Source organism: Aulonocara stuartgranti, assembly GCF_965226115.1.
Source record: "Aulonocara stuartgranti genome assembly, chromosome: 17".
Lineage (NCBI taxonomy): Eukaryota > Metazoa > Chordata > Actinopteri > Cichliformes > Cichlidae > Aulonocara > Aulonocara stuartgranti.
Window position 1 is genome coordinate 20,285,041 of NC_138953.1, and position 24,762 is coordinate 20,309,802.

At 39.5% G+C, this 24,762-nt stretch overlaps 1 protein-coding gene across 1 annotated transcript in view; it reads left to right on the forward strand.

Annotated features, from left to right (window-relative positions):
* Positions 1–20,755, forward strand: part of myrfl (myelin regulatory factor like) — a 28,919-nt gene extending 8,164 nt beyond the window's left edge. The window contains exons 8-24 of the mRNA XM_082511736.1: positions 8,658–8,734; positions 9,140–9,250; positions 9,333–9,423; positions 9,527–9,727; positions 10,058–10,166; positions 10,663–10,772; positions 11,156–11,301; positions 13,676–13,837; positions 13,920–13,991; positions 14,915–14,961; positions 15,179–15,334; positions 15,430–15,477; positions 16,852–16,936; positions 18,031–18,105; positions 18,340–18,451; positions 20,160–20,231; positions 20,534–20,755. Of these exons, the coding sequence (XP_082367862.1) occupies positions 8,658–8,734; positions 9,140–9,250; positions 9,333–9,423; positions 9,527–9,727; positions 10,058–10,166; positions 10,663–10,772; positions 11,156–11,301; positions 13,676–13,837; positions 13,920–13,991; positions 14,915–14,961; positions 15,179–15,334; positions 15,430–15,477; positions 16,852–16,936; positions 18,031–18,105; positions 18,340–18,451; positions 20,160–20,231; positions 20,534–20,626 (1,767 nt within the window). The 3' untranslated portion in view covers positions 20,627–20,755. The remainder of the gene's footprint in view (positions 1–8,657; positions 8,735–9,139; positions 9,251–9,332; positions 9,424–9,526; positions 9,728–10,057; positions 10,167–10,662; positions 10,773–11,155; positions 11,302–13,675; positions 13,838–13,919; positions 13,992–14,914; positions 14,962–15,178; positions 15,335–15,429; positions 15,478–16,851; positions 16,937–18,030; positions 18,106–18,339; positions 18,452–20,159; positions 20,232–20,533) is intronic.
* Positions 20,756–24,762: the final 4,007 nt, after the last annotated feature.

Here is a 24,762-nt window from a genome sequence, read left to right on the forward strand (position 1 = left end):
TCTTCTGGCCACTCTTCCATGGGTTTGGTGAGAAAATCCGGCCCCTGTAACCATGTGTGGGATTGCATGAAGCTCTCTGCTCGGAGCCCCCTTGATGCAAAGTCGGCAGGATTCAGTGAGGTGTTGATATACCTCCATTGCTCTGGACTGGAGCATTTCAAGATTGCATCCACACGGTTAGCAACAAAGGTACGGAATCTACTTGTTTGATTGCTGATATACTTGAGTACCGTGGTACTATCTGACCAAAATACAGATGGTTGGAGCGGAAGCTGCAATTCAGATGTCAGAACCCTGTCTATGCGTGCTGCCATGGTTGCTGCGGTAAGTTCCATGCGGGGAACTGTAATGGGCTTAAGTGGGGCCACTCTTGCCTTTCCCAACATGAATGCGCAGTGGACTTCGTTACGGCTGTTCCTCTGTAGCAAGTAGCTTACTGTACCGTAGCCCTCTTCACTGGCATCAGCAAAGTGTTGCAGCTGATTGTATACTGACTCTCCAAAGCCCACAGGTTTAAAACATCTTGGAACGCTTATGTTCCCTAGCTGGCGGAGCTGGGTCTTCCACTTGTGCCACTTGTGAGCTAGGTCTGCAGGTATGATGACATCCCAGCCAATCTTTCTCCTGCAAAGCTCTTGCAGAATCTTCTTTGCTTGAAGCGTGACTGGTGACAAGATACCCAGTGGGTCGTAGACAGAACTCACAGTGGACAGAAGGTTCCTCCGAGTGGGTGCCTTGTCTGGCATTACAATCTTGAACCTGAAGCTGTCAGATTGAATACACCATTGGACTCCCAGCGCTCTCTCAATGGGGAGTGTGTCCTGATCCAGATCGAGATCTTTAACCTCCGATGCCCTTTCTTCTTCTGGAATAGCAGACAGAACTGCTCTGCTATTGCTTATCCATTTTGTAAGCCTGAATCCACCCCTCTGACATACAGCTCTAAGAGTGTGGTATAACTGTATGGCTTCCTCTTCTGAGCTCACAGCCTTCAAACAGTCGTCCACATAGAAGTTGTGCAGGACTGTGTCAACCGCTTGGCTGTTGGCTGGATCTCGGTTGTCTTCAGCACATTTGCGCAGAGCAAAGCTGGCGCAGCTTGGTGACGAAGTTGCACCAAAAATGTGAACCACCATCTTGTACTCCACCATATTCTGAGTAATGTCACCAGATGTCCACCACAGGAACCGAAGAAGGTCAGAATCCTCATCAGGCACCTTTACTTGGTGGAACATTGCTTCCACATCTGCCATGATGACCACTTCCTCTTGTCTGAACCGGATAATTACCCCAAGAAGGGTACTGGTAAGATTTGGTCCTTGTAACAGCTGATCATTTAAGGTGGTGCCTTTGTACGATGCTCCACAGTCAAAGACCACTCGAAGCTTGTGTTTCTTGGGATGGTAAACTCCGTGGTGCGGTAGGTACCAAACCTTTCCATCGTCACGATCAAGGTCCTGTTCTGGCACTTTCACTGCGTAACCGTTGGTTATGACGTTACTCATGAAAGCCGAGTACTCTGCGTGGAATGAAGTATTCCTCTCCAACTTCCGCTTTAGGTGTAACGCACGTTGCTCAGCCACTTTGCGGTTGTTGGGCATCTTAATGCGCTTGTTCCGCAATGGCAGAGCGATGCTGTAGTGTCCGTCCACAATAGTAGCTGACTCTGTCGCTATCTCCAGAAACTGCAAATCCTCTCTTGACATTTCCTGTTTCTCGTTTCTTTCACGCTCAGGGAAGTCACTTTTAAACTGCTGGTCCCAGAGTTCATCCAGTTTGCTAACTGATATTCGGTTTGCTGCAACCTGAATCAGTCCGCATGGTGCCTTTTGTGAACTGCTTCCTTGGAGGGGTTCGCTGATGGTCCAACCGAGCCTTGTCTTCACAGCATATGGACCGCCATTCTCGCTGGCTATAACTTGCCAAGGTTCAACAGCTTTAGGTGCATTAGCCCCGATTAGCAGTCCAATCTTTGCTTCAATCCTAGGTATAGACACCTGCTGAAGGTAGGTCCACCTGTTCACGTAGTCTTGAGAAGGAGCATTGTCGGCAGAAGCAGGAATGTCACTGTGACTGTACATTTCTGGCAACTCAAAGAAGTCATTGCTGTCTAAGCTGCTTATTTCCAACCCAGACACAATGTGGCTACTGACGACCTTTTCCTCTCCCATTGTTTTCAGCAAAATCTTTGTCTTTCTGCCAGACAAGTTAAGCTCATGCATTAACTCTTCAGTACAAAAGCAGGCAGTACTGCCAGGGTCCAGAAAAGCATAAGTGTGTGTCACCTTTTGTCCTCTTTTAGGTTTCACTTGTACTGGAACTATTGCCAAAATGTGCTCTGTTTTCTCTGCAGCGTGAGCAGGTGCTTCCATTTCAACAAATCCATTCACGATTGACTCTGTTTGGTCTTCTCTTTCTAATGATTCCACTTCAGAAGCTACCCTTTTGCTTGTAGCACTGGGCTTAGTCTTCATGTGTAACACTGTGGGGTGCAGTTGTGCACAAACCTGACAACTTGCCTTTTCTTGGCACGAACCACTCATGTGTCCCTGCTTAAGACAGCTGAAGCATAGTCCTTTAGTTCGCATGAAGTCAATCTTTTCCTTATGAAGTGACTTCTTCATCCTCTTGCACTGTTCCATGGTGTGCTCTTCACCACGACAGAAAAGACAGGGTTTGGAAAATGCACACACCTGCTTCCCGCTGACCTTGTTCCTTTCTTTAGAGGGTATGTCCTGTGTAGTGGTGATAGTTGCAGCTGCAGTGAATCCTTTTCTGTTTCCACTTCTCCTTTGCAACCTCTCATCCACTTGCCCTCTAACTTGGACCTTTAATGTGCTGTCCTTTATATCACCGAACAATGGATGCAAAACTTCTTTGGCCTGCTTATTGACAAACTCCACCAGCTCTGCAAATGTGACTCTGCGTTTTGCCTTGTCTAAGACCCCACAAGCATATGTTCTCCACCTTTCTCTCAGCTTGTACGGAAGCTTGGAAACGATAGCACGCATGTTGGCCGTGTTATCCAACTCCTCCATGTACTCCACATCCATCATTGCATTACGACATCCAGTAAGATAGAGGCCGAAAGCATGCAGAGCCTCTCCATCATCTGACTTGATGGTTGGCCAGTTAAGAGCCTTGTGAATGTATGCCACTGATATCTTGTAGGCATTTCCAAAGTGCTCTTCCAACAGTCTCTTAGCCGTTTGATATCCATGTGTAGGTTCCATATGAAGACAACTCCGTATCAATTCTCGTGGTTGCCCACTTGTGTATTGTTCCATGTAGTACAATCGATCCTTGTCGCTCTCTGTTCTGTCCTCCACACCATGTTCAAAAGCTCGCATGAACAGCCGATACTCTAATGGGTCCCCTTTAAACACAGATATGTTCTGCGGGGGCAACGTAGCTAACTTCTGTTGCTTAGTTAGCGCTTCGACCACATCCTGTAGAGCACTTGGTGTCTGCGATGGCTGGGAGGTAACAGTGTGTGTTTGCTGTGCGTTTTGGAGAATGTTCTTCTTCTGCGCTTGTCTTTCTCGCGTGGGGAATGGGCTATTTGACTGCTGTGAAGTAAATAAATCTTCAACCTTATGCGATGCCACGTAGGAGTTCATTCCATCCCGAGTGGATACGCGACTGGATGCCTTGGATGCACGACTTTCGTATTCCGATAAGATCTTGATCTTTGCCTCATTTGCTGCAAGAGCTGTTTGTATTTCTAGCTCCTCCTTTTCAGCTTGGAGCTTAGCCTCCCTTTCCTCCAGCAAGCGTTTCTGTCTTAAAGACGATGCCTTAATCAATAAGGTAGCTCGCTCCACCTCTGCCTTCATGCGTGTGGACGACACCGATGACGAAGCGCAGGAGCCGCGTTCTGACAATGCCTTATCACTGCGTTTTGAGACAGATGCATTAGATATGCTGTCAGATGGATCCACATCTTCATTGCATTTTTCAGCCTCCACAGCGCGCATGGCCATCTTGTCAATCCAAGCCGAAGCTGTCTCAGCAAAAGCCTTAAAGGAATCAGCCTTAGGTTCAAACCAATTTTCCTGGTCTTTAGTTAAATCCTCCTCCGGCATTTGCTGGAGCACCTCTTTAACATTTGTGTTCAAACCACAAAACTCTCCAAACCGCTCATTAAAATCCTTCATTAACTGTGTTACTTCTGTTAGGCTGGTATCACATTCATTTTCCATCAGCTGGCGCACTTGTTTCACTGTGCCTGTTAATTTGGCTAGCTTGGCCTTCCGTAAATTGATAATACGTTGCAGCCTTTCCTCCATAGCTTTAGGTGTGATTTTCACCGCCCTAGCTTCCAATTCTGCTACTGTGTCTTCTTCTTCGTTGTTCATGCTATTAATTTCCCGAATAGCAACACCAAAATCCTTATTTTATCATCCAAAAATCATGCAGGTTGGCTACCACACAGTTCAGCATCCACCATGACTCAGCAATTTTTCCTCGTGAATTAGCTCCACTTACTCACGTTTGTTGTCGCTGCAGCAGCTCGGGTTTTTTCCTTCTTTAGTCGCGTCAATTACTCCACAACGAGCAGGTTTTCCTACAAAATGTTTAAGCCGTGAGACCAGTTTTCCCGTGATTCACTCGCGTACGTCAGTTTGAAGAGGAAAAAGAACTCCACGGGACTCCGATGTGAAAAGATGTAACAAAAAATTTATTCCACAGTTTTTGCATCTTACAGGAGTGGTCAGGTTTAACTTGTCCTCAACAAAATAACCTACTACGGTAGGAAAACCGTGTGGCTCTGTTCTACCCTGCTGCCCCGTATAGCTTATGCTGTGTTAACTCCTTTTCTCTCTCTCTCCCCCCTCCCGCACCGCATGCACTAATTTGCATACATCCGTGATGCCCGGATTTTACTATAAACACGAGTCTTTAAGGCACATGTATTCATGGTACTACGTAACCTAGTTCCACCATAAACATGCATCTATTTCCTAAAATTATTAATTACACAAACAAGCTTAACAACAGCGAAATATAAATACTAAAACATATGAACTATCTTAACTTGGCTCCCACAGGGCCAATGAACATTACATGGCTAAGGGTACAAGATAACTTCAGTGGGGTGAAGTCATCCTGTGCCCGTAGGAGAAACACAGCCTCAAAGTATTATGTTCCCTCCTCCATTCTGCCAAACACAGTGAGTGCCAAAGACCTTGCAGGCGCTGCAAGATTTCAGTCCATTATGGTGTTTTGCTTTTAGATCATTAATAAACTCCTCACCTGCAGAGATGGGCAGTAACGCGTTACTTGTAATGCGTTACTGTAATCCGATTACTTTTTCCAAGTAACGAGTAAAGTAAGGGATTACTATTGCAAAAACGGTAATTAGATTACCATTACTTTCTCATAGGAATGCTGCGTTACTGCATTACTAAAACCGTTTTTTTTTCCGCGAGAATAATAATAATAATAATAATAATAATACATTTTATTTAAATAGTGCCTTTCAAAGCACCCAAGGACACTGTACAACAGATAAAAACTGGAAATATACACAATGATAAAAATAGAAGATAAAAGTTAAAACATACAGAAATTTAAGAATAGGCAATTTTAAACAGATGAGTTTTGAGGGTGGACTTAAAAAGAGAGAATGAACTAATATTTCTGAGGTCCGGGGGTAGGGAATTCCAAAGTCGAGGGGCAGAGCAGCTAAAGGCCCTCCCTCCCATTGTGATCAGACGAGCAGAGGGAACAGAGAGAGAAAGAGAAGATGAAGATCTGAGGCAGCGGGATGGGAGCTTCATCTGTAATAAGTCAGAGAGGTACGGTGGAGAGAGAGAATGAATAGCCTTGAATGTATACAGAATTATTTTAAAATGGATGCGAAATTTGACCGGGAGCCAGTGAAGTTGCTTCAGGATTGGGGAGATGTGGTGGGTAGAAGAAGTCCTAGTAATAATACGGGCAGCAGAGTTCTGGACACGTTGGAGCTTGTTGATAGATTTTTGTGTAAGGCCAAATAATAATGAGTTGCAGTAGTCAATTCTAGAGATAACAAGATTATGGATGAGAATGGCAGTGGCGTGAGGTGTGAGGAAGGGGCGGAGGCGATTAATGTTACGGAGTTGGAAATATGCTGCACGTGTAATATTATTGATATGTGAGTTAAAGGATAATGTGCTATCGAGAATGACACCCAAGCTTTTCACAGAGGGAGAGATAGGGACCAGCGAGTTATTGATGGTGAGAGAGAAATTGTTAATTCTGGATAGCAGTCGTTTAGTGCCAACCAGAAGAAGTTCCGATTTATTGCTGTTGAGTTTAAGAAAGTTGGAGGAGAACCAAGAATTAAGTTCAGCTAGACAGAGGATGAGGGAGGGTGGAGGAAGAGTAGAGTCAGGTTTGGTAGAGAGATAGAGCTGGGTGTCATCGGCGTAGCAGTGGAACTGAATATTATATTTACGAAAAATATGTCAGAGTGGAAGAAGGTAGATGATGAAAAGAAGGGGCCCGAGGACAGATCCCTGGGGCACCCCAGTGGATAAAGGAGAAAGCTGAGAAGTGAAGGATTTTAATTGAATGAACTGAGTGCGGTCAGATAGGTATGATTTAAACCAGGCTAGTGGAGTGTGAGAGAGACCAATAGAAGCTAATCTGCTAAGGAGAATGGGATGAGAGATGGTGTCAAAAGCTGCACTCAGATCAAGAAGGATAAGGATGGAGAGGAGACCAGAATCAGCTGCTATAAGAAGGTCGTTTGTTATTTTTATAAGAGCAGTTTCAGTGCTATGTAGAGGACGAAAGCCAGACTGGAACTGTTCGTAAAGGTTATTATCAGTTAGGTGAAGATGGACTTGTGAAGCAACTATTTTTTCAAGGATTTTTGAGAGAAATGGTAGATTGGAGATAGGACGAAAATTATTAAAGTTGTTGGGATCTAGACCAGTTTTTTTCAGAATTGGGGTAATAGCAGCAACTTTGAAGGAAGCAGGAACAGTTCCAGTGGTGAGTGAAGAGTGAATAATAGCAGATATGAGGGGAAGGAGAGGGAGTAAGCAGGCTTTGACGAGGACAGTGGGGATAGGATCGAGCTGGCAGGTAGAAGGCTTTGATTTATGGATGAGATCAGCAATATCAGCTAAGGATGGAAGTTGAAAAACAGAGAGGAAGTGAGAAGGGGGAGAAGTTAGGACAGAGAAGCTACATTGAGCATTAGGGTCCAGGTCTAAGTGTATTTTATGAATTTTATCAATAAAGAATAGCATTAGAGCATCACAGAAGTTAGATGAATAGAGATGAGCAGGGAGAGAATCAGGTGGCCTGTTAAAAGAGTTGAATAGTGAGAAAAGGGTCTTGGTAGAGTTCTCACTTGAGCAGACAATAGCAGAGTAATAAGCAGATTTGGTTTGACTAATACATTCCTGGTAAAACAGAACAGAATGTTTCATGACAGTGACGTAAGCGAGTGCCACGTTTGTGACAACAGCTGTGTGCAGATCAACAATGGATAACATATCGAGTACGGGAGAGAGTATGAGCGTGCAGCGTTTAAAGCGTGGAAATACTGACCTTATTTTGAGTTTGATTCCATAAAAAGTGACAAAAACATTAGTGTCCGCTGTGCGTGGGAAGAAAACTTCTTTTTCAGCGAAAAAAAACCCCCTAAACTTCCAAGCAAGCACCGAGTGCACTACGACGTAATGGGAAACTCACAGAGAAACTCGCGGATTCTTCCACTGATAACTGCGGCACACCTGCACCAGGGTAAACCTCCGCCTACCCTACTCCCGCTTTACAGGTGAAAATAGAGCAAAAGGACCACTAGTCTTTGATTTTATTCATTTTCTGCTGTGTTTTACTTGCATCTGTTTGAAAGAGTGAGTGTAAACACACACACAAAAAAACTATTTTTTGTGCTGGAATGTGCAGAAATTAGGTTTAAATATTAAACAAATTTCTTCCAGTCAGAGAATGTTGCATATAATTACATTTTTGCTTGATGCATAAAGTTAAAAGATTAAAACTAATAAAACAAGTTTTAAAAAGAGACCTTTCCATTTGATTACATTTTGTATGATGGATTATGTAGAAAAAGTAGAATTGGGCTGAAAGACCTATCGCTTTATCACCTCTTCAGGTTGTAAATCGTGTTTTTAAAAAGTAACTAAGTAACTAAGTAATTAATTACTTTTGAAAAAGTAATCAGTAAAGTAACAGGATTACTTTTTGGGGGAAGTAATCAGTAATTAGTTACTGATTACTTTTTTCAAGTAACTTGACCAACACTGCTCACCTGTAGTTTTGGACTAAACCACCACCTTTCTTATGATCCATGAGGCAACCTCTTGCATGGAGCTCCAGACTGGACATTTGATGGTCATCTTCTATTTATTTGATTTCCAAATAATCACAATAACACTTGCCACCTTCTCATCAAGCTTCTTACTGATGCTCTTGGTAAATGGTAAATGGCCTGTATTTATATAGCGCTTTACTAGTCCCTAAGGACCCCAAAGCTCTTGTAGCTCATTTCTGCCGTGTTCAGGTCTAAAATCTTGTTCCTACCATTCTTTGACAGCACTTTGGTCTTGTCCACCCAATTCATACATGCAAATACTTAGTATGCTTTCCGACATTACTCATCTGTGTAATGTTTGTTTGTCTCCTTCTTATCAAAGCTGGAAACTCCAAGTCACCTTGTGACCATTGAACAATCTCAACCTGACCGCAGCAAAAAACCCTTTCATCCAGTCAGGTATGTAACAGTATTAAAGTCCATATTTTTGACCAGATACATATGACTTAACTACTGTAGAAAAGCTTTTCTTTTGCCTGAATAATGTTTGAGCCTTATTGTCTTCATGGAAGACAGTACAGTATGATGTACAGCAGTTCAATGTTTAAGAAAGCAGCTGGGTGTTGAAGGAGAAAAGCATTTTAGAGCATTCCATTTTTTTTCCAACACTCCATTTTTCAAGACCAAAACTGTCTTATCCTGAATTCGATAAGCAGAAGACCTTGTATGGATTGATTTGATTTAGGCCTTTGTTGTCAAATTATTTAGCCTCTGGCAAGCTATCTAGACTACCAAATGGCAGATGATAGAGTTAAAAATGTGGCAAATACAGCATTTTAAACATAATGCTATCAAAACTTCCAGGGTCAGTCTACCCGGTGGCAAAATAACCAGAGTAACACTTGGCCGACTGCACTTCAGCGAGACGACGGCCAACAACATGCGAAAAAAAGGCAAACCAAACCCTGACCAGAGGTTTGTAAATGTATAAATATAAAAAAATTAATGAAGGCATAACAGCAGTAGATAACAATAATAATTGTTTGTGCTTATTCAGGTATTTTCAGATGGTGGTTGGTCTGTATGCTGTAGTCAAAGATGAGAGTTTTCCCCTGACAGCTTTGGTGTCGGAGAAGATTATTGTCAGGGTAAAAAAATACATCTATGAACCAAAAATTGATAAACCAATAACTCAATGACTGTATTAAAAAGTTTAAGATTCCATTAAAAATAAATAAATCTTTGCCACAGGCGTCTAACCCTGGTCAGTTTGAGACGGATGGGGACACAATGTGGCAGCGCGGAGTGGTGCAAGAAGATTTGGTGTGTCAGGGTCGGGTGGGCATCAACACCGACTCCCCTGATGAGGCACTGGTTGTCTGCGGTAATGCCAAAGTGATGGGCACCATCATGCAGCCATCTGACTGTCGCGCTAAGGAGAACATACAGCAGGTGAAAAAAATTTCATTATCTGAATATCTACATTATCTGAATATCTAAATGATGAGTTTTGTCCATTTGTAGCAGGTAGCTTTTTCATTTGTGGTTGATGTTCGACTCTCTAGTCTTCTGTAGTAGTATCTACATCAGCACAGAAATCTGTAGAATCTGAATCGACAGTTAAGTAGTTTTAGTATAATTAAAAAAGGCAATGTCTTAAAGACCACCACTGATATCTTTGGCATTTATTCAGTGGTTCAGCTGAATTCTGTTTGTCCTATTGTCCCTCTGACTTTACACATTAAAAATGACCAAAAATGTGTTCCTCTTTTTGCTTATTAGGTCGACTCTGAGCAGCAGCTGAAGAGAATTAATCAGATGAAGATAGTCGAGTTTGATTATAAACCAGAGTTTGCTTCCAAAATGGGAATAGACCACACCCACCAGACAGGTGCTGCAATTCATCATGCTGATCATACCATATGTTTGAATCTTTCTATTCTCCTCTGAGACGAGTGGCCCAATCTTGATGAAACGTTGCATAAACATTGCCTAGGGCATTGCGAGTGCCAACATCAATATGGTGTCTATAAATATTTTGTACAAATCCCACAATATTTATATATATTTATATATTTGGCAAATCAATTGAGCACCAAATTGGGACCTTACAACTGCATTCACCATGCACACATTTGGTGACAAGATGACAACAATGTGGTGATAAGAACACAACATTTGGGTGACCATCTTCATGTCATGAGACACTTTATGAAGCAACCCTTTGGGTAGCCAGTCGTCTAGTCTTGGGTCAAGCTCTATACACCAGTAAATTTACCCCCAAAAATATGGATTTTAATACTATAACAAAATAATATGAAAAATATATCAATATATATATATAAAATATATATACTATATTTATCCATGTGTCTTCTGATATTAAGGTATTATAGCTCAGGAGGTGAAAGAGCTGCTGCCTTCTGCAGTGAAAGATGTTGGAGATGTCATCTGTTCTGACGGAGAGAAAATTAATAACTTCCTCATGGTGGACAAGGTAAGAAGTGCTTACATATGAATTTTGTGTATTGTTGCACCCCTAATATATATATATATATATATATATATATATATATATATATATATATATATATATGTGTGTGTGTGTGTGTGTGTGTGTGTGTGTGTGTGTGTGTGTGTGTTTTGTTTTTTTACTGATACTCTACATTTATGCTACTCTTCAAATACAACCAAATTTAGGTTACTTTAGTGATTTTCAAATCTTACATTGGTTGCATGCACACACAACACAAGGAAAAAAATGGTTGTCATTAGAAGAAACATTTAAGATAACATTTTGAAAGTATAATGGTTGCCTGACAACTACATCCTGCAGTGATCTTAGCAACCAGCACTAATGCCCTCCCTCTCCTCTTCCAGGAGCAGATCTTCATGGAAAATGTGGGCGCAGTGCAGCAGCTGTCAAAGCTCACTGACAACCTGGAAACTCGTATCAACGAACTTGAGGTCTGGAACCGTCGACTGGCAAAGCTGAAGAGTCTGACGGGTAGTCTACGATCCACTGGGTATTTACCTTCATCCATCTATCACTTAGTTACATCCATATGTATTCAGAGAATGACACTTTTTCACACACTTCTTGTGTGAAGAATTCAGGTTTGGGAGATTCAACAAAACTGTGTTAAGCTGCTTTCATACACAGTTTTCATTTTGTGAGGCTCAAACCGATAAGGATTGTTCTGCTTCGATAAAGATATTTTGCAGTTGATGACAGTCTGAAGTCTTGAAGCCATGCACATCACCAAATGCTGTGTCTATCAGGGAGAACAGCCCTAGCCATGGAAGAACCACTTCCAGTGGTATGAGAAAGCATTTGACCCCTTCCTGATTTCTTAGTTTCAGCATATTTGCCACACTTGTTCACAGATGTTTCAGATGATCAAACAAAATCTAATATTAGGCAGAGTTAACCCAAGAAATTTTTTGATGCATGCCCAATCATCCAGGTAAGGAAATGCCTGAAATTTCATTTTGTTCATCTGGATGTTGCGTTTTCAGTGGGAGAAATGTTTTGTCACTCATCCAAGTGAATTCTTCAGTCTTAAATTGAAGTCGTCTTTCTATTTCAAGAATTCTTGAAAGAGTAGCGTAAAATGGCTGACAAGTATTTTTGAGTATGATGGGACAATCTTTGCACGCCTATATTTAGGCAGTTCTGCCATTCTTCTTTGTAGAACCTCTCAAGTTTCATCAGGTTGGATGGGGAGTGTTGGTGCACATTTTCTGATTTCTTCAGAAATGTTTAATGAGGTTCAAGTTGGGCGCTGGCTCGGCCAGGACTTTCACAGAGTGGTCCTGAGGCCGCTCCTTTGTTATCTTGGCTCTGTGCTTAGGGTCGCTGTCCAGTTGGAAGATGACCCTTCACCCCAGTCCAAGGTCCAGAGTGATCTAGAGCAGGTTTTCACCAATTCTCTATACAGTGCATTCATCTTTTCATTACTCCTTTCTAGTGTCCCGCTTCCTGCTGCTGAAAAACATCTCTGCAGCATTACGCTGCCACCACTACAGTAGAGATGGTTTTGGCCAGGTAATAAGCAGTGCCTGGTTTATTCCAGAAAACACTTGGCATTCAAGTCAAAGAGAATTTTGTTTTTCATGGTCTGAACATCCTTCAGGTGCCATTTACTGAGGAGTGGATTCTGTCTGGCCACTCATCATCATTGGTGGGAGCTGCAGAAATGATTGTCCTTCTGGAAGGTTTTCCTCTCTCCACAGAGCAACAAAGGCTCTCTGTCAGAGTGACCCTTGAGTTCTTGGTCACCTCCCTGACTAAGGTCCTTCTAAGCCAATTACTTAGACTGGCTGGTGGTCAGCTCTAGGAAGAATCCTGTTGGTTCCAAACTTCTTCTGTTTTTGAATGATGGAGGCCGCTGTGTTCACTGGAGATTTCAGTGTTGCAGACCTTTCTCTGTACCAATTCCCATATCTGTGCCTAGTTACAATCCTATCTCAGAGGTCTACAAACAATTTCTTGGACCACAGGTGGACTCCAAATGACTTACAGAAACATCTGACAGATTATCAGAGGAAACATGATGCACTTGAGCTCAATTTTGAGTGTTATGTATGTACTTTTAATAATTGTATTCTTTATTTTTAACACATTTGCAAAAATGTCAAGCAAACCTTTTCCATTCAACTAAGTGAAAGGGTTTGTCTTAGCAAACCTTCTTAACTGTTACATTTATGAGTTCAATTTCACAAGTTGTTGAATGCTAAAATGGATCAAAACAGAATATTACAATATCATAAAATGCATCCTTTAAAGGAAATCTAATATTTAAAAGGATGCATTTCATAATTTCTCTTAAAATAACTCCATTATGGTTATGTCTAAAGGCAGAGTCCTACTACAAAGTATATAGCACCATGGAAAATGACTCATGAAGTCTTTATTGCAACATTACTGTACTATATCAGTGCAAAGCACAGGTCAAGGACAACTGAGATTCTGAAGGCTACTGTGGGTAACACTGAAAGGCATTAATAGACAAGAAATCACCACAGGTAACAGATGATATAACATCCAAGGGATCAGTTACTATAGCTTTAGGTCTTATCTTGGGCTAGTTGAAACGCATCTTAAGAAATGTATATAGTACCTTAAGCTGATATCCCTGTAGAAAGTTGAAGGACTGTCGTTCACCTCTGTACAAAATAACCTCTTAACTTTGCTAAATGTCATGGATAGACTCATCACTATTCAAATAAATATAGTTTATTGTTATAATCTTGAAGGAGCTCTATCTTCCATCCTTCAAGAAGCATGTGGAGGGATGGATTTCAGGAGCAGGAGTAGAGTTTTAATTTTCTTCCTTTTTTTGGGAAAATTTATTCTGTGATTTGAAAATGAAGCAGTGTTTATGTTATTTCTAACAGGAGACCTCAGAAACACAGCAGCATGTCGACAATATCAATACCTGATGCATGTAAGACTGAAAAAGTGCAAAGGGAGGAGAAAAGTCACAAATACAGTCGGTGCCTGCGGCATAAAGTCTTCCAGATAAGCGTCTTCGCTCTGCTGGCCACTATGGCTTTCTGGTGAGATATGATGTCACTTAGAAATGATATGTTAAATTAAGAAAGAAAGAAATTCTATTTTGTAATGTGTTTGTGTGTGCAGTGTCATCTCCATCACCACTCTATACCTAGTTAACGTGAAGGAGGAAGATTTTGGAACCATTCCTGGAAACAGGTAAACAATAACAGCTTTCATAGTGATTCCTCGTCACTGAAACAGTTCCAGATCACCATCATTACATATGTTGTTTCAGATACACTAAGGCAGTGGTTCCCAAACATTTTTTGCTAGCCCCCTCCCCCTGGTCACGTCATGTGCAGGGCATTTTTGTTTTTGTTTGTTTGAAACCTACTGTGCATTTATTTGAATACTTCCAAAAGAATCATTCTCAGGCTGGTTAAACTTCCAGTGGATTTTAGAACTTTCACAGAGAAAGTAATGGAAACCACACCATAACAGATCAATAACTATCCTCTTGTTGTAGATAGGTCATCTCAGAGATTCGCGTGAGATTCTCTTGGCTGTTCTGATTGTTTTTGATGCATTTATGCTATATGATGACATTTGTCTCAATATGGACATTTATTGAGAAGAAGTCTACCCTCTTCTCTTACGTTAGCCTTGCCATTGTTCCGTAGCCACCAGGTAGCCTCATGTGTGAAATGGCCCTTAACTAACCCTCCAAACATAACTGGTATTTTGTTTTTTGTCTTCATTTATGTCCATCGTCACAGAAATGCTGTACAGTTTAGTTATTTTATACATATTTTGGTCAGAACGTAATATATCATCTTCAAATTTCTATTAGTTGGCTAGCTTCCTGATAACTCTACTTCACTTTGTAAAGCAAAAAAAAATCCTAAATATCCAGACTTTATTATAGCACCAGGGGAGACAGCCACACTGATCATTTTATTGGACTTGGACTATTTTTAAGTGTCAAAGTTTGTTTGTTTGGCAAGCTCCAGCATTATTTACCCCTTGAAATGACAAATGAAAATGAAGGGTGCTAAAAAGTTCTGAAATGTAGTACTTGTTAGCTTGTCTCCATTATTATTGTTATGTTAACCAACAAGTTTTATGTTTTTGTGTGTTAGTAATACTACTGAGACTCCTCTGCAAACCTCATCATGGACCAGCACAGGTAATGTTATGCCTTTTAACACTGAGTCTAAAGCCAAAAGGACAAAGACAAATAATGGTGTAAATAGTATTATAAGCATTTAGAGATCAGATAGAGACCTAAATACACTCACCTAAATACTCGGATTAAATTATTTCAGAGCTTTTTCAGTGCTTCTGAATTCCAATAGCAGTGGCAACAGAGAAAACAAAGTAATAATACGATAAATCTCTTCCAGTCCTGCCAACTGGTAGTCCTGGCCTCTGGCCCCCTGCTGTGGACTTCTGTGATCTGCTATACTGTGATAAGGTGTACTGCTGCCCTTCATCAACAGAGGGAACCACTAACTCAAACATCAACATCTCCAAATCAACAGAAATACCTGTTATGAAAGGTAAAGTTATTTCACTCTCTAGTTCTTGCTTACGTTAAAAGAAAATTTCATCATAACTGATTTTTGGTTCACCATTTGATATTTCTGCTCCTCAGAAAAAAACATTGAAGATTTTTATGGACAACTGAAAAGTGCTGGAGACTGTGAGTAAAATTTTATATAGTTTCAATTCATATATTAAAGTTATTGAGAGATCTTTGACTGATTTTAACTTAGAAGGGAAAAACAAAGTGTTATTCAAAAGATCCTTCAACAAGGATTCATGAAACCTCACCTCGACCAGAGATACTAGTACCCCAGCCTAGGCCTGGGCCTGGCAGTGGGCGAGAGCTCGGTTTCAGAGCACACCGGGTCTTAATGCATGCAACTCCTCTGGGTTCAGCATGAATGCACCAAATGGCTCAATCCTCCTCTGGTCCCACAGGAGGAGCCATAGGGGTTTAATACTTTGTGGACTGATTGTAAGCAGATGCCTTGGTGGATCAATCTTCAGTTGCCAAAACTGGCTATAGGGACATCTGTTTAAATAGTTCGGGTTTCTGATCCTATCAGTATTACTTAGAAGGCAAACAGAGCTTGGATGGAGTCAGGGAGGAGACCCTCCCAGCTCCAGCTGCTTTTCAGTCCCGCTGATGCCGATCGTGTTCCCTCTGAAGGCCTGCTTGGTTGCGTGGCCTAGCCGTCAAGCCCTCCTCCTTCAGTCCCAATGTTATCAGCAGCTCGCCTCTAATCCATGCATTTAGTAAATAACTGGATTTTTTATGCTTTTTTATGCTAATCTTGAGAGGAGAGAGGCTGGCCACAATGCGTTTATCTCTCTTCCATGTAGATGTACTAGAATAGGAAGGAAGCCAAATCCTTGAAAGTTATAATCTTACACAGCAAAAATGAGCAGAGAAAAAGCCAAAAAATATACCCAGAAAACCAATATAAAACCAATTCGTGGGTCCACAGTGTTTGGGCGGTGGTTGCTCTTCTGCCATCTATTGCTGCAATATGTAACTTAATGTAAGAACTAGAGTAAGAACAACACCAAATGTTCCTAGGAGCCATTTTTTACATTATTTGCCCACATGTAGCCTCCTCTCTCTCCTCCCCTTTCTTGATGTCCATGACATTCCTTGTGGTTTTGGGTTGGGGAACAGTCTTTTGGGCAATAACAGTGAGACTTGGAGTGTGAGTGCCCTGCCTGATCTGAACCTGATTGGCGTGAGGTTTCATAAGTGCATGTAGCAGCAGTATATACTGGGTCACAGGGAAGATGATGCATTGCCTAATGTTTCTAGTCCACTAAAATAAAGGATGTTTATTACATGTTAAACTTGAACCTTGAATTCCTGGACTTGGATTTTTGATGCTGTTTCTGGTCATAAATTTCATAATTTTTCATTTATCATCATTTACTTGCATGAGAACTGCAGTCTGAGTGACACCAGTAATGCTCCTATGATTTTCTTTGTTCTTTTTCTTTAAAAAAAAAAAAATAAATTATACATCTGTTTTTCTATTTCTATCAGGGACGAACACCACTATCCACTCTATCACGATCAAAGAAAGCCAGCTGGTGATTGACAGAAAATACTGCCTAAGAGACGAATGTGGGTAAGTAGAGAAAGCGAACATAAACACACTGTGATTGTATGCAGGTTATAGACTGTTTAGTATATTCTTCATTTGATAACACTGCTGTAAAAAGGGTGTTTCAGCTTTTGCGAGCTTGTTAAATAACCAGATTCACCATGAGAGCCAAATAAAGTGGACTTTGTCCCAATATCAAACATTTATGGGTTAAATCTCATCCTAAGCCCATGGCTCTCCAAGTGCAGCTCGTGGGCAAATTGGTGGCCCTTGTTTATTCTTTGTGTGGATCGTGGGCGTAACAAAGAAAGAATGCACTCCCAAAATCTTCTTTGGCCACTCTACACCTTTGAGCTGTCATTTTAACTATTGCCTTTATTTTCAGTGGTCACGGAATATGAATATGAACATGTAGAGAACCACTAGCAAAATTTAATTTCAAATCTCGTAAATTTTAATTTTAAGGAGTTCCTTGTTATACTTCTATCACCAGCAAGTTGTAAAAAATCTGCTGAGGTTATCCTATGTCAACATTTTATTTCTATGGCGCTTGCCAACTGTTATTTTATCTGTAATGCTTGTGATTTTGGTATATAATTGCTTGTAAGGTGTCCCTGAGTGCCTTAAAAAGCATGCACAAATAAAATGCTCTTATTATTACCTTTGCTGTTGCAGAGTTCTCCCATAAAGTTCACTATAGGATTCTTTGAGAGTCATGTCACTCTCTTCTAAAGCACTACGTTAAATGTCTTTATATAGACTCAATTATTGCAAAATAGTTCCACAGTGAAAGTTTTCACACCTTTGTGATGTAACTGTCTCCATCTACTGGACGTCCTTCTTAGATCTTTAGCAAGGAGACACTTTTGTAAAAAGAGTGAGAAGACTGTGAAAAGGTAAACTTAAATGATATTTTAAGAAAACAGGCTGCAGTAATGCTTGACTGTGCATGTGGAGTGGATGTCGATGTCAAAGTCAAAAAGACCTTTAATCTTAAATGCCAGTAAAATCTCAATTAAATTTTGGCAGGTCCTCAGTAATGATACATGCTACCTCGTGCTATTAATTAAATATGTAGTAAAAATAAATAATGTTATACTTCTGTTGTTTCCTTTAAGCCCCAGTCGATACATCTTCAGAGTTCCTGTCAGTGAGTTTGTTCCTGTCAACATGAAAGTAACCCTGCTCATGAAGTAAGTATCCTAATATACTCACACATGCTATTAAAACATGTATTATTAATATTATTATTCTTGTTATTCTTATTATTATTATTTATATTTAAGCTTAATCTATTCCCTTTTTATCTGCTAATGTTGGAATGAAACTTTAGATTTTCAAATGCCAATTTACATGCGACATTGAAATAAATTGACATAAATGTTATTTTCTGTTTGTGTATATAAATCTGTGTCTGGTTTATGTAGCTCTACAGAGGAGTTGGTAGTCCATCTGTGCAATTTTGATGAGTCCACAGTCTGTTCTGCTCAGCTGGATATCAGCGCTGTGTCTGACAGCAGATACCCATCAAATACACAGGTCAGAATCAATAATCTGTTTCCCTAAACGTCACTTATATACAGCATGCAAGTATAAATGTAAATGTAAAAGCTTCACACAAAACAATAGGATAATTAACAGGGTTTTTCTTTATTTGTAATCTGAGCTTTTATCTTCTTTAGAACATAAATGCCATTTTTAAAATAAGGGAATCTCCTCGTTGTTTTTCATTAATTTAAGGCTTTTTCATCTTTAAGAATATAAGTCAATATTAAGTATAACTTCTTATCATTTACATGAAATTTGAAAAAAAATGTTTTAATAGATTAAATTCATCCAGACTTTGGAACTTAAAAAAAAATAAAAAAGTAGAATGGTGTGCTCTAATTCATGAAAATTAATATATATATATATATATATATATATATATATATATATATATATATATATATATATATATGTATATAAATTATTGTTTACTATGTCTATGTTATAAATATGAGACAATACAGAAATGTGTTTAATATCTAATTGTTTACTGTGACGCTGTGTATTAAAACACAAAAGCCTGTGTGAAGATGCAAATTAATGGATCATTTTTCATCGTTTTTTTTGTTACATTGCTGGTCAAAATCAATCCACCCATTCATCAGTTTTCTTCCATTTATCAGGCCTGGGTTGTTCGGCAGTTATGCAGAAATTTGTTTTGAGGGTCGCTGAGGTTCCAGTTCACTAACTCAGTCACTGTGGCAGTTAATAATGCAGGAAGTGTGGGCCAATCACTGATGAATAATGAATGTGTGGCAGGTTTTCTTCACAGTGGGATGACAACATGCTAATCACAGTAACACTTAAACCTTGATATACAGAGGACTGTCCAGAAGACCAAACATACGAATACTTTGTCATACGTTTACATTTATGTCGAGGTTTTCTTTCTACTAAGTGAGTTTTGAGGCATGAAATGAATCAGTCCTGATTCTGGAATAAAAAAGAAGAAATAAACTTATCTGGATCTGTGAAACTTACTTTGAGTGAATTTTCAGCCTTGTCAAAGTAATTATCAAGGGCAGCGCTGATGAAAATCAACCCAGCTGTAGAAATCGTTTGATTTTGCCCTTGTTTTAAGGTTAATTCCTATGTCTCTTAAAAACTATATTATATTTATCAAAAACCATTTAATTATTCTCAAAAATTAAGTAAAGCTTCATCAATAATTCAGAATAATTTCGAACTTCTAACTTTGGGAATGAATTTAGTTCATTTGGGGAAGTTTGAAGCCTTTTTCTTTCTTCTAATATGAAGTGATGAGTTTGGCTTATCTTCTTAAGACAAAATGAGAATTTTACTAATATTCCTTCCAATCTTACAAACATATAAAATCTGGGGTACTTTTAGCACTTCGGTATCAATTGGCCCAAATGTCACAAGCCAGACTTCTTATGGTTCATGACAAGTGTAGTGTGGGCATCTGTGGCCCATGCTACACTTGTCAAGGAGGAGAACTGGCAGATGAGTTGCAGCAACCAGGCTCTTAATTGCTATCTGAGTAGGTATGGCCATTTTTCACTTTTATGGGCTAATTCCCCAAATGAGCAAAGAAGTGATCATGATAACATTCATTCAGAATTAGCTTCAAATAATTGTTTTTCTGACCTTAATGTGACATTTTTTTACTGTTTCCATTGAAAATTAGAGGTTTTGCTGAATAAATAGTAACTGACCTTTTTTGGCCTTTTTTCGGCAGGGGGAACATGAATGGCCTCTTCATGTGGCTCGCCTTTATCAAAGCTGGTATCACTTCCGCTCAACAGTGGCTGTAAGAAACCAAAAATTATTAATTTTTCTTCTATAAAAGACCTACATTTCACTGGTTATGAAACCTTAAAGACACACAGTCCTCTTCTTGCTGCATGAACATGAAAACACTATTTAAACAATCCTCACTTTTACTAAGAACATTGATGGAAACATTAGTGTTATAAAAACATTTTATTTTATGTTGCCTGTCATAGAAATTTTCATTATTGATGTTATTTATATAAATATTTTCACAGAAACATGGATCCTACAGACTGTTGGGCTATAATAATGTATATGCTTATCAATATCTTTCTTCAGGGTCAAGCAGACTGCAGTACCAACTATCAATACGCAGGGGCGCTCTTCACAGACTACCACTTCTACTTCTACAGACACTGCACGGAATTTTAGAAACATAATTACAGACAAATTACAAAAACATGTTTATGGAAAATTTGCTTTATTTCTGCAAAGATGACAATTAGAGAAATCCAAGTATGCTCCAATCACTTCTGCAAGTTTTTATGTTTGGCTGTTTTGTTTTGGGGGGTTTCGCGGGGTGGGGTGGGGGATGGGGGGCAGGTTTGTTATTCTAGAAAAATGGCTGGTTAATTAAAAAAAAAACAAAAAAACGACAAGTTGAAAACATTAACTTTGACGTTGTATTATTTAATGTATTTTACTCATATCTTTGTTTTGTGCTAACTTTTACACAGACTGGCAAACATGGAAATGCCAAAAATAAAAAACATTACAACGACCCATCTTCCAATCAGAGAGGGGGAGTCAGAGATGGGATTTACTGTGACTGCAGTTCAGACAGGATAAGTGTAGGCACACATGCGGGGATCATCGAGATTTTAAAAAAAGTATATTTCTGCCATGTGAAAATTTATTTTTTATATGCATTTTTAAATTGTCTATTTTTCTGCCTTTTCTCAAATATTTGTTTTTGTTTTTCTTTGATATGAGCAATTTTACCTCCTTGTGTCTGTGAAACTGTTAAAATGTAGATAGATATAAAAATCCTTATATACACACGACATCCCAGATGAGAATGAATGAATAATTTATATTAAATACTTTGTTTCTTCAGATAGTTGAATGTGCTGACAAAAAAATCACACAAAATTTATCAATGGAAATCAAATTTAGCAACCCATGGAGGTCCATATTGTGAGTCACGCTCAAAATTAAAATTGAAAAAAAAAAAACCACACTGCAGGCTGATCCAACTTTGATGTAATGCCCTTAAAACATGCCAAAATGAGGCTCAGTAGTGTGCGTGGCCTCCACGTGCCTGTATGACCTCCTTACAATGCTTGGGTATGCTCCTGATGAGATGATGGATTATCTGTTGAGGGATCTTCTCCCAAGTCCTGGACTAAAGCATCTGCCAACTCCTGGATCAGGCGGGACATGATGTCCCAGATATGTCCACTTGGATTCAGGTCTGGGGGAACGGGCGGGCCAGTCCATAGCATCAATGCTTTGTCTTGCAGGAACTGCTGACACAAGCAGGCAGCAGAACATTCTCCACGGTGTCTCCAGACTCTGTCACATCTGTCACATGTGCTCAGTGTGAACCTACTTTCATCTGTGAAGAGCACAGGTCACCAGTGGCGAAGATGCCAATCTTGGTGTTCTCTGGCAAATGCCAAACACTCCTATCCTCCTAGTTTACGCATACAAAATGCAAATATGGCCATAGGGTTAACTTGTCTTGGTTTATAACTGTAATCATCATTTCCTAAAATAATAAAAGTTCATTTTAAATATTTAAATATTATCTATAAACCTAACCAAGGAAATGGCAGAATAGCTTGTGATAAAAGACCGAAACACCCTTTGAAGTTGAGGCACACGACGATGTGTCCTGTTGGTAAAGTTTCCGGGTGCCATTCCTCAAGACTTTCACCATTTGAAGCAATGTTTTATCAGGGATTGTAACACTTAGTTACAAAATGATTATTGAATCATTTAAATATAATGTTAAGTGTTTTTAGAATTCGTAAGTTTTATATTCAACATTCAAGTTTATGGGGATGTGCCACTTTCTATGCATTACCATAGTGTAAACGTGGTCCTGACTTCAACCTGTAATCAAACCTTGTAATTACTGACTTTCTATATTGCACCACTATTGGGTAAAAAATTTAACTTTATGTTTACGGCCAGTTTTAGCTTCACAAATGGGCTCCTCCATCATAAATCCAGCGTGCAGTGTGTATTTACTCTAAAACAGACTGGTCACATTTTGTTGGGAAAAGTGTTTTCCTCTTGAATTCTACGAGCTCAGAGGTAAAAAATGCAAAACTGAAAGTTTCCTACTTGAAAGATGAAACATGCTAACACAAACATCAAGGAGATGCATTCAAAATTAAATTAATACAAATTAGAAACATCCTATCTCAAAGTAATGCTCATGCTTGCTTGCGTATTTATTATTTCTAGGCTCGACTGCTGTATTTCATCAAAAATATGTAGAGGCCACCTTTAAAAGTCACTGAATGATTCAAAGTGCTGTATGTATGAACATAATTTTTTAAGAGAATCTGGTTTCTTGACCATGTGAGTTTGTTCAGCAGAAAGCACACACACACACACACACACACACACACACACACACACACACACACACACACACACTGATGACTAATTCAGGTGGAGGAGGTGCAGCAGAAACACCAAGCTAATTAGGCATCTGAGTGAACCAGCTCAGCTGCACAGAGGAAGCTAAAGTTGCAGGACAGAGACAAAGCAAAGGACCAAGATGGACTCTCAGCACATTGTAAGTATCTGCTGAGTTGTTTTTCTTTATTTAAATACATTATTTGTGGTTACTAAAAAAAATGCTGTATTGAACATTATTTTTAAAAATTATAAGGAAAACAGAAAGCCTAAGCTCTCAGCTGCTGCATGGGTCCGTTGACTTTTGATTTTGACACTGAATGCAGATTGAATTACGTGAGTTTCATATCATAACAGTTAGTTAAAATGATGATTCCCTCTATTAATAAAGGAAAAAAATAATCCAAGCCTATCTGGTCCTGAGTTAAAAATCACGAGTTAAGTGTGATCAACCATATTTGTTTGGATAGCTGAGTACAATTTCATTAGTCACACTTAGATTAGATTACTTAAGTAGAACCTGCGTGACAAAGTGAAGTAGGTTTCAAGATCTCAAAAATCAACAGATCCTGTTACAATCTAAAGAAACAAACAGCTGAGAAACAAAGTGTTTGATATCTATCAGTCTGGAAAGGGTTACAAAGACCGTTATTCACAAATGGAGAAAACATGGAACATCTGTGAACCTACCCAGGAGTGACCAGCCTACCAGAAGTAGTCTGAGTGGATCATTGCCTCAATAATAAAAGAGACTGGGCAAAACTGGCATCCATGGGAGACTTCCATGGAGAAAACCCCTGCTGACTAAAAAGAGCACAAAGGCTTGTCTGACATTACCAAAAAGCATCTTGATGAACCCCCAAGTTTTGGGGGGAAATATTCTGTGGACTGATGACACAAAAGCTAAACTTTTTGGAAAGTTTGGGTTACATTAAATCTGGAGCAAAACTAACACAGCAATTCATAAAAAGAACATCACAGTCAAACATGGTGGTAGTAGTATCCTGGTCTGAGGCTGCTTTGCTACTTGAGGACCTGTATGACTTGTTGTAATTGTAGAATTCTGCAAAAAAGATTGGGCCAAAATTCCTCCACAGAGATCTCAAAGACTTATTGACTGTTGTCAAAAATGCTTGATTGCAGTTGTTGCTGCAAGGATGGCCCAACCTGTTAAAATTTAAATCTACATTTTGCATATTTAAGGCAAGGCAAGGCAAGGCAAGGCAAGTTTATTTGTATAGCACAATTCAACAACAAGGTGATTCAAAGTGCTTTACAGAGACATTAGAAACAAGAACAAATAAAAAGCATGATTTAAAATTGATTAAAACAAGCAAATAAACTAACTAACTAATTAACAAACAAACAACAGTATATAAAATCAAAACAGATAAAATCAGAACAGTAGATAAAATCAGTAGTTAAATGTAAGTTTTGAAATTTAAGCTTAAAGTGTGGATTTGGTGCTTTATTCAAATGCAGCTGAGAACAGGTGAGTCTTCAACCTGGATTTAAATAAACTGAGTGTTTCAGCTGATCTGAGGCTTTCTGGGAGTTTGTTCCAGATATAAGGAGCATAAAAGCTGAATGCAGCTTCTCCGTGTCTGGTTCTGACTCTGGGAACTGATAAAAGACCGGATCCAGATGACCTGAGGGATCTGGATGGTTCATACTGGGTCAGGAGGTCATTGATGTATTTTGGTCCTAAACCATTCAGAGCTTTATAGGCCAGCATCAGAACTTTAAAGTCTATCCTCTGACGGACAGGCAGCCAGTGTAAGGACCTCAGAGCTGGACTGATGTGGTCCACTTTTTTGGTCTTAGTGAGGACTCGAGCAGCAGAGTTCTGAATGAGCTGTAGTTGTCTGACTGATTTTTTAGGTAGACCTGTAAAGATGCTGTTACAGTAATCAAGC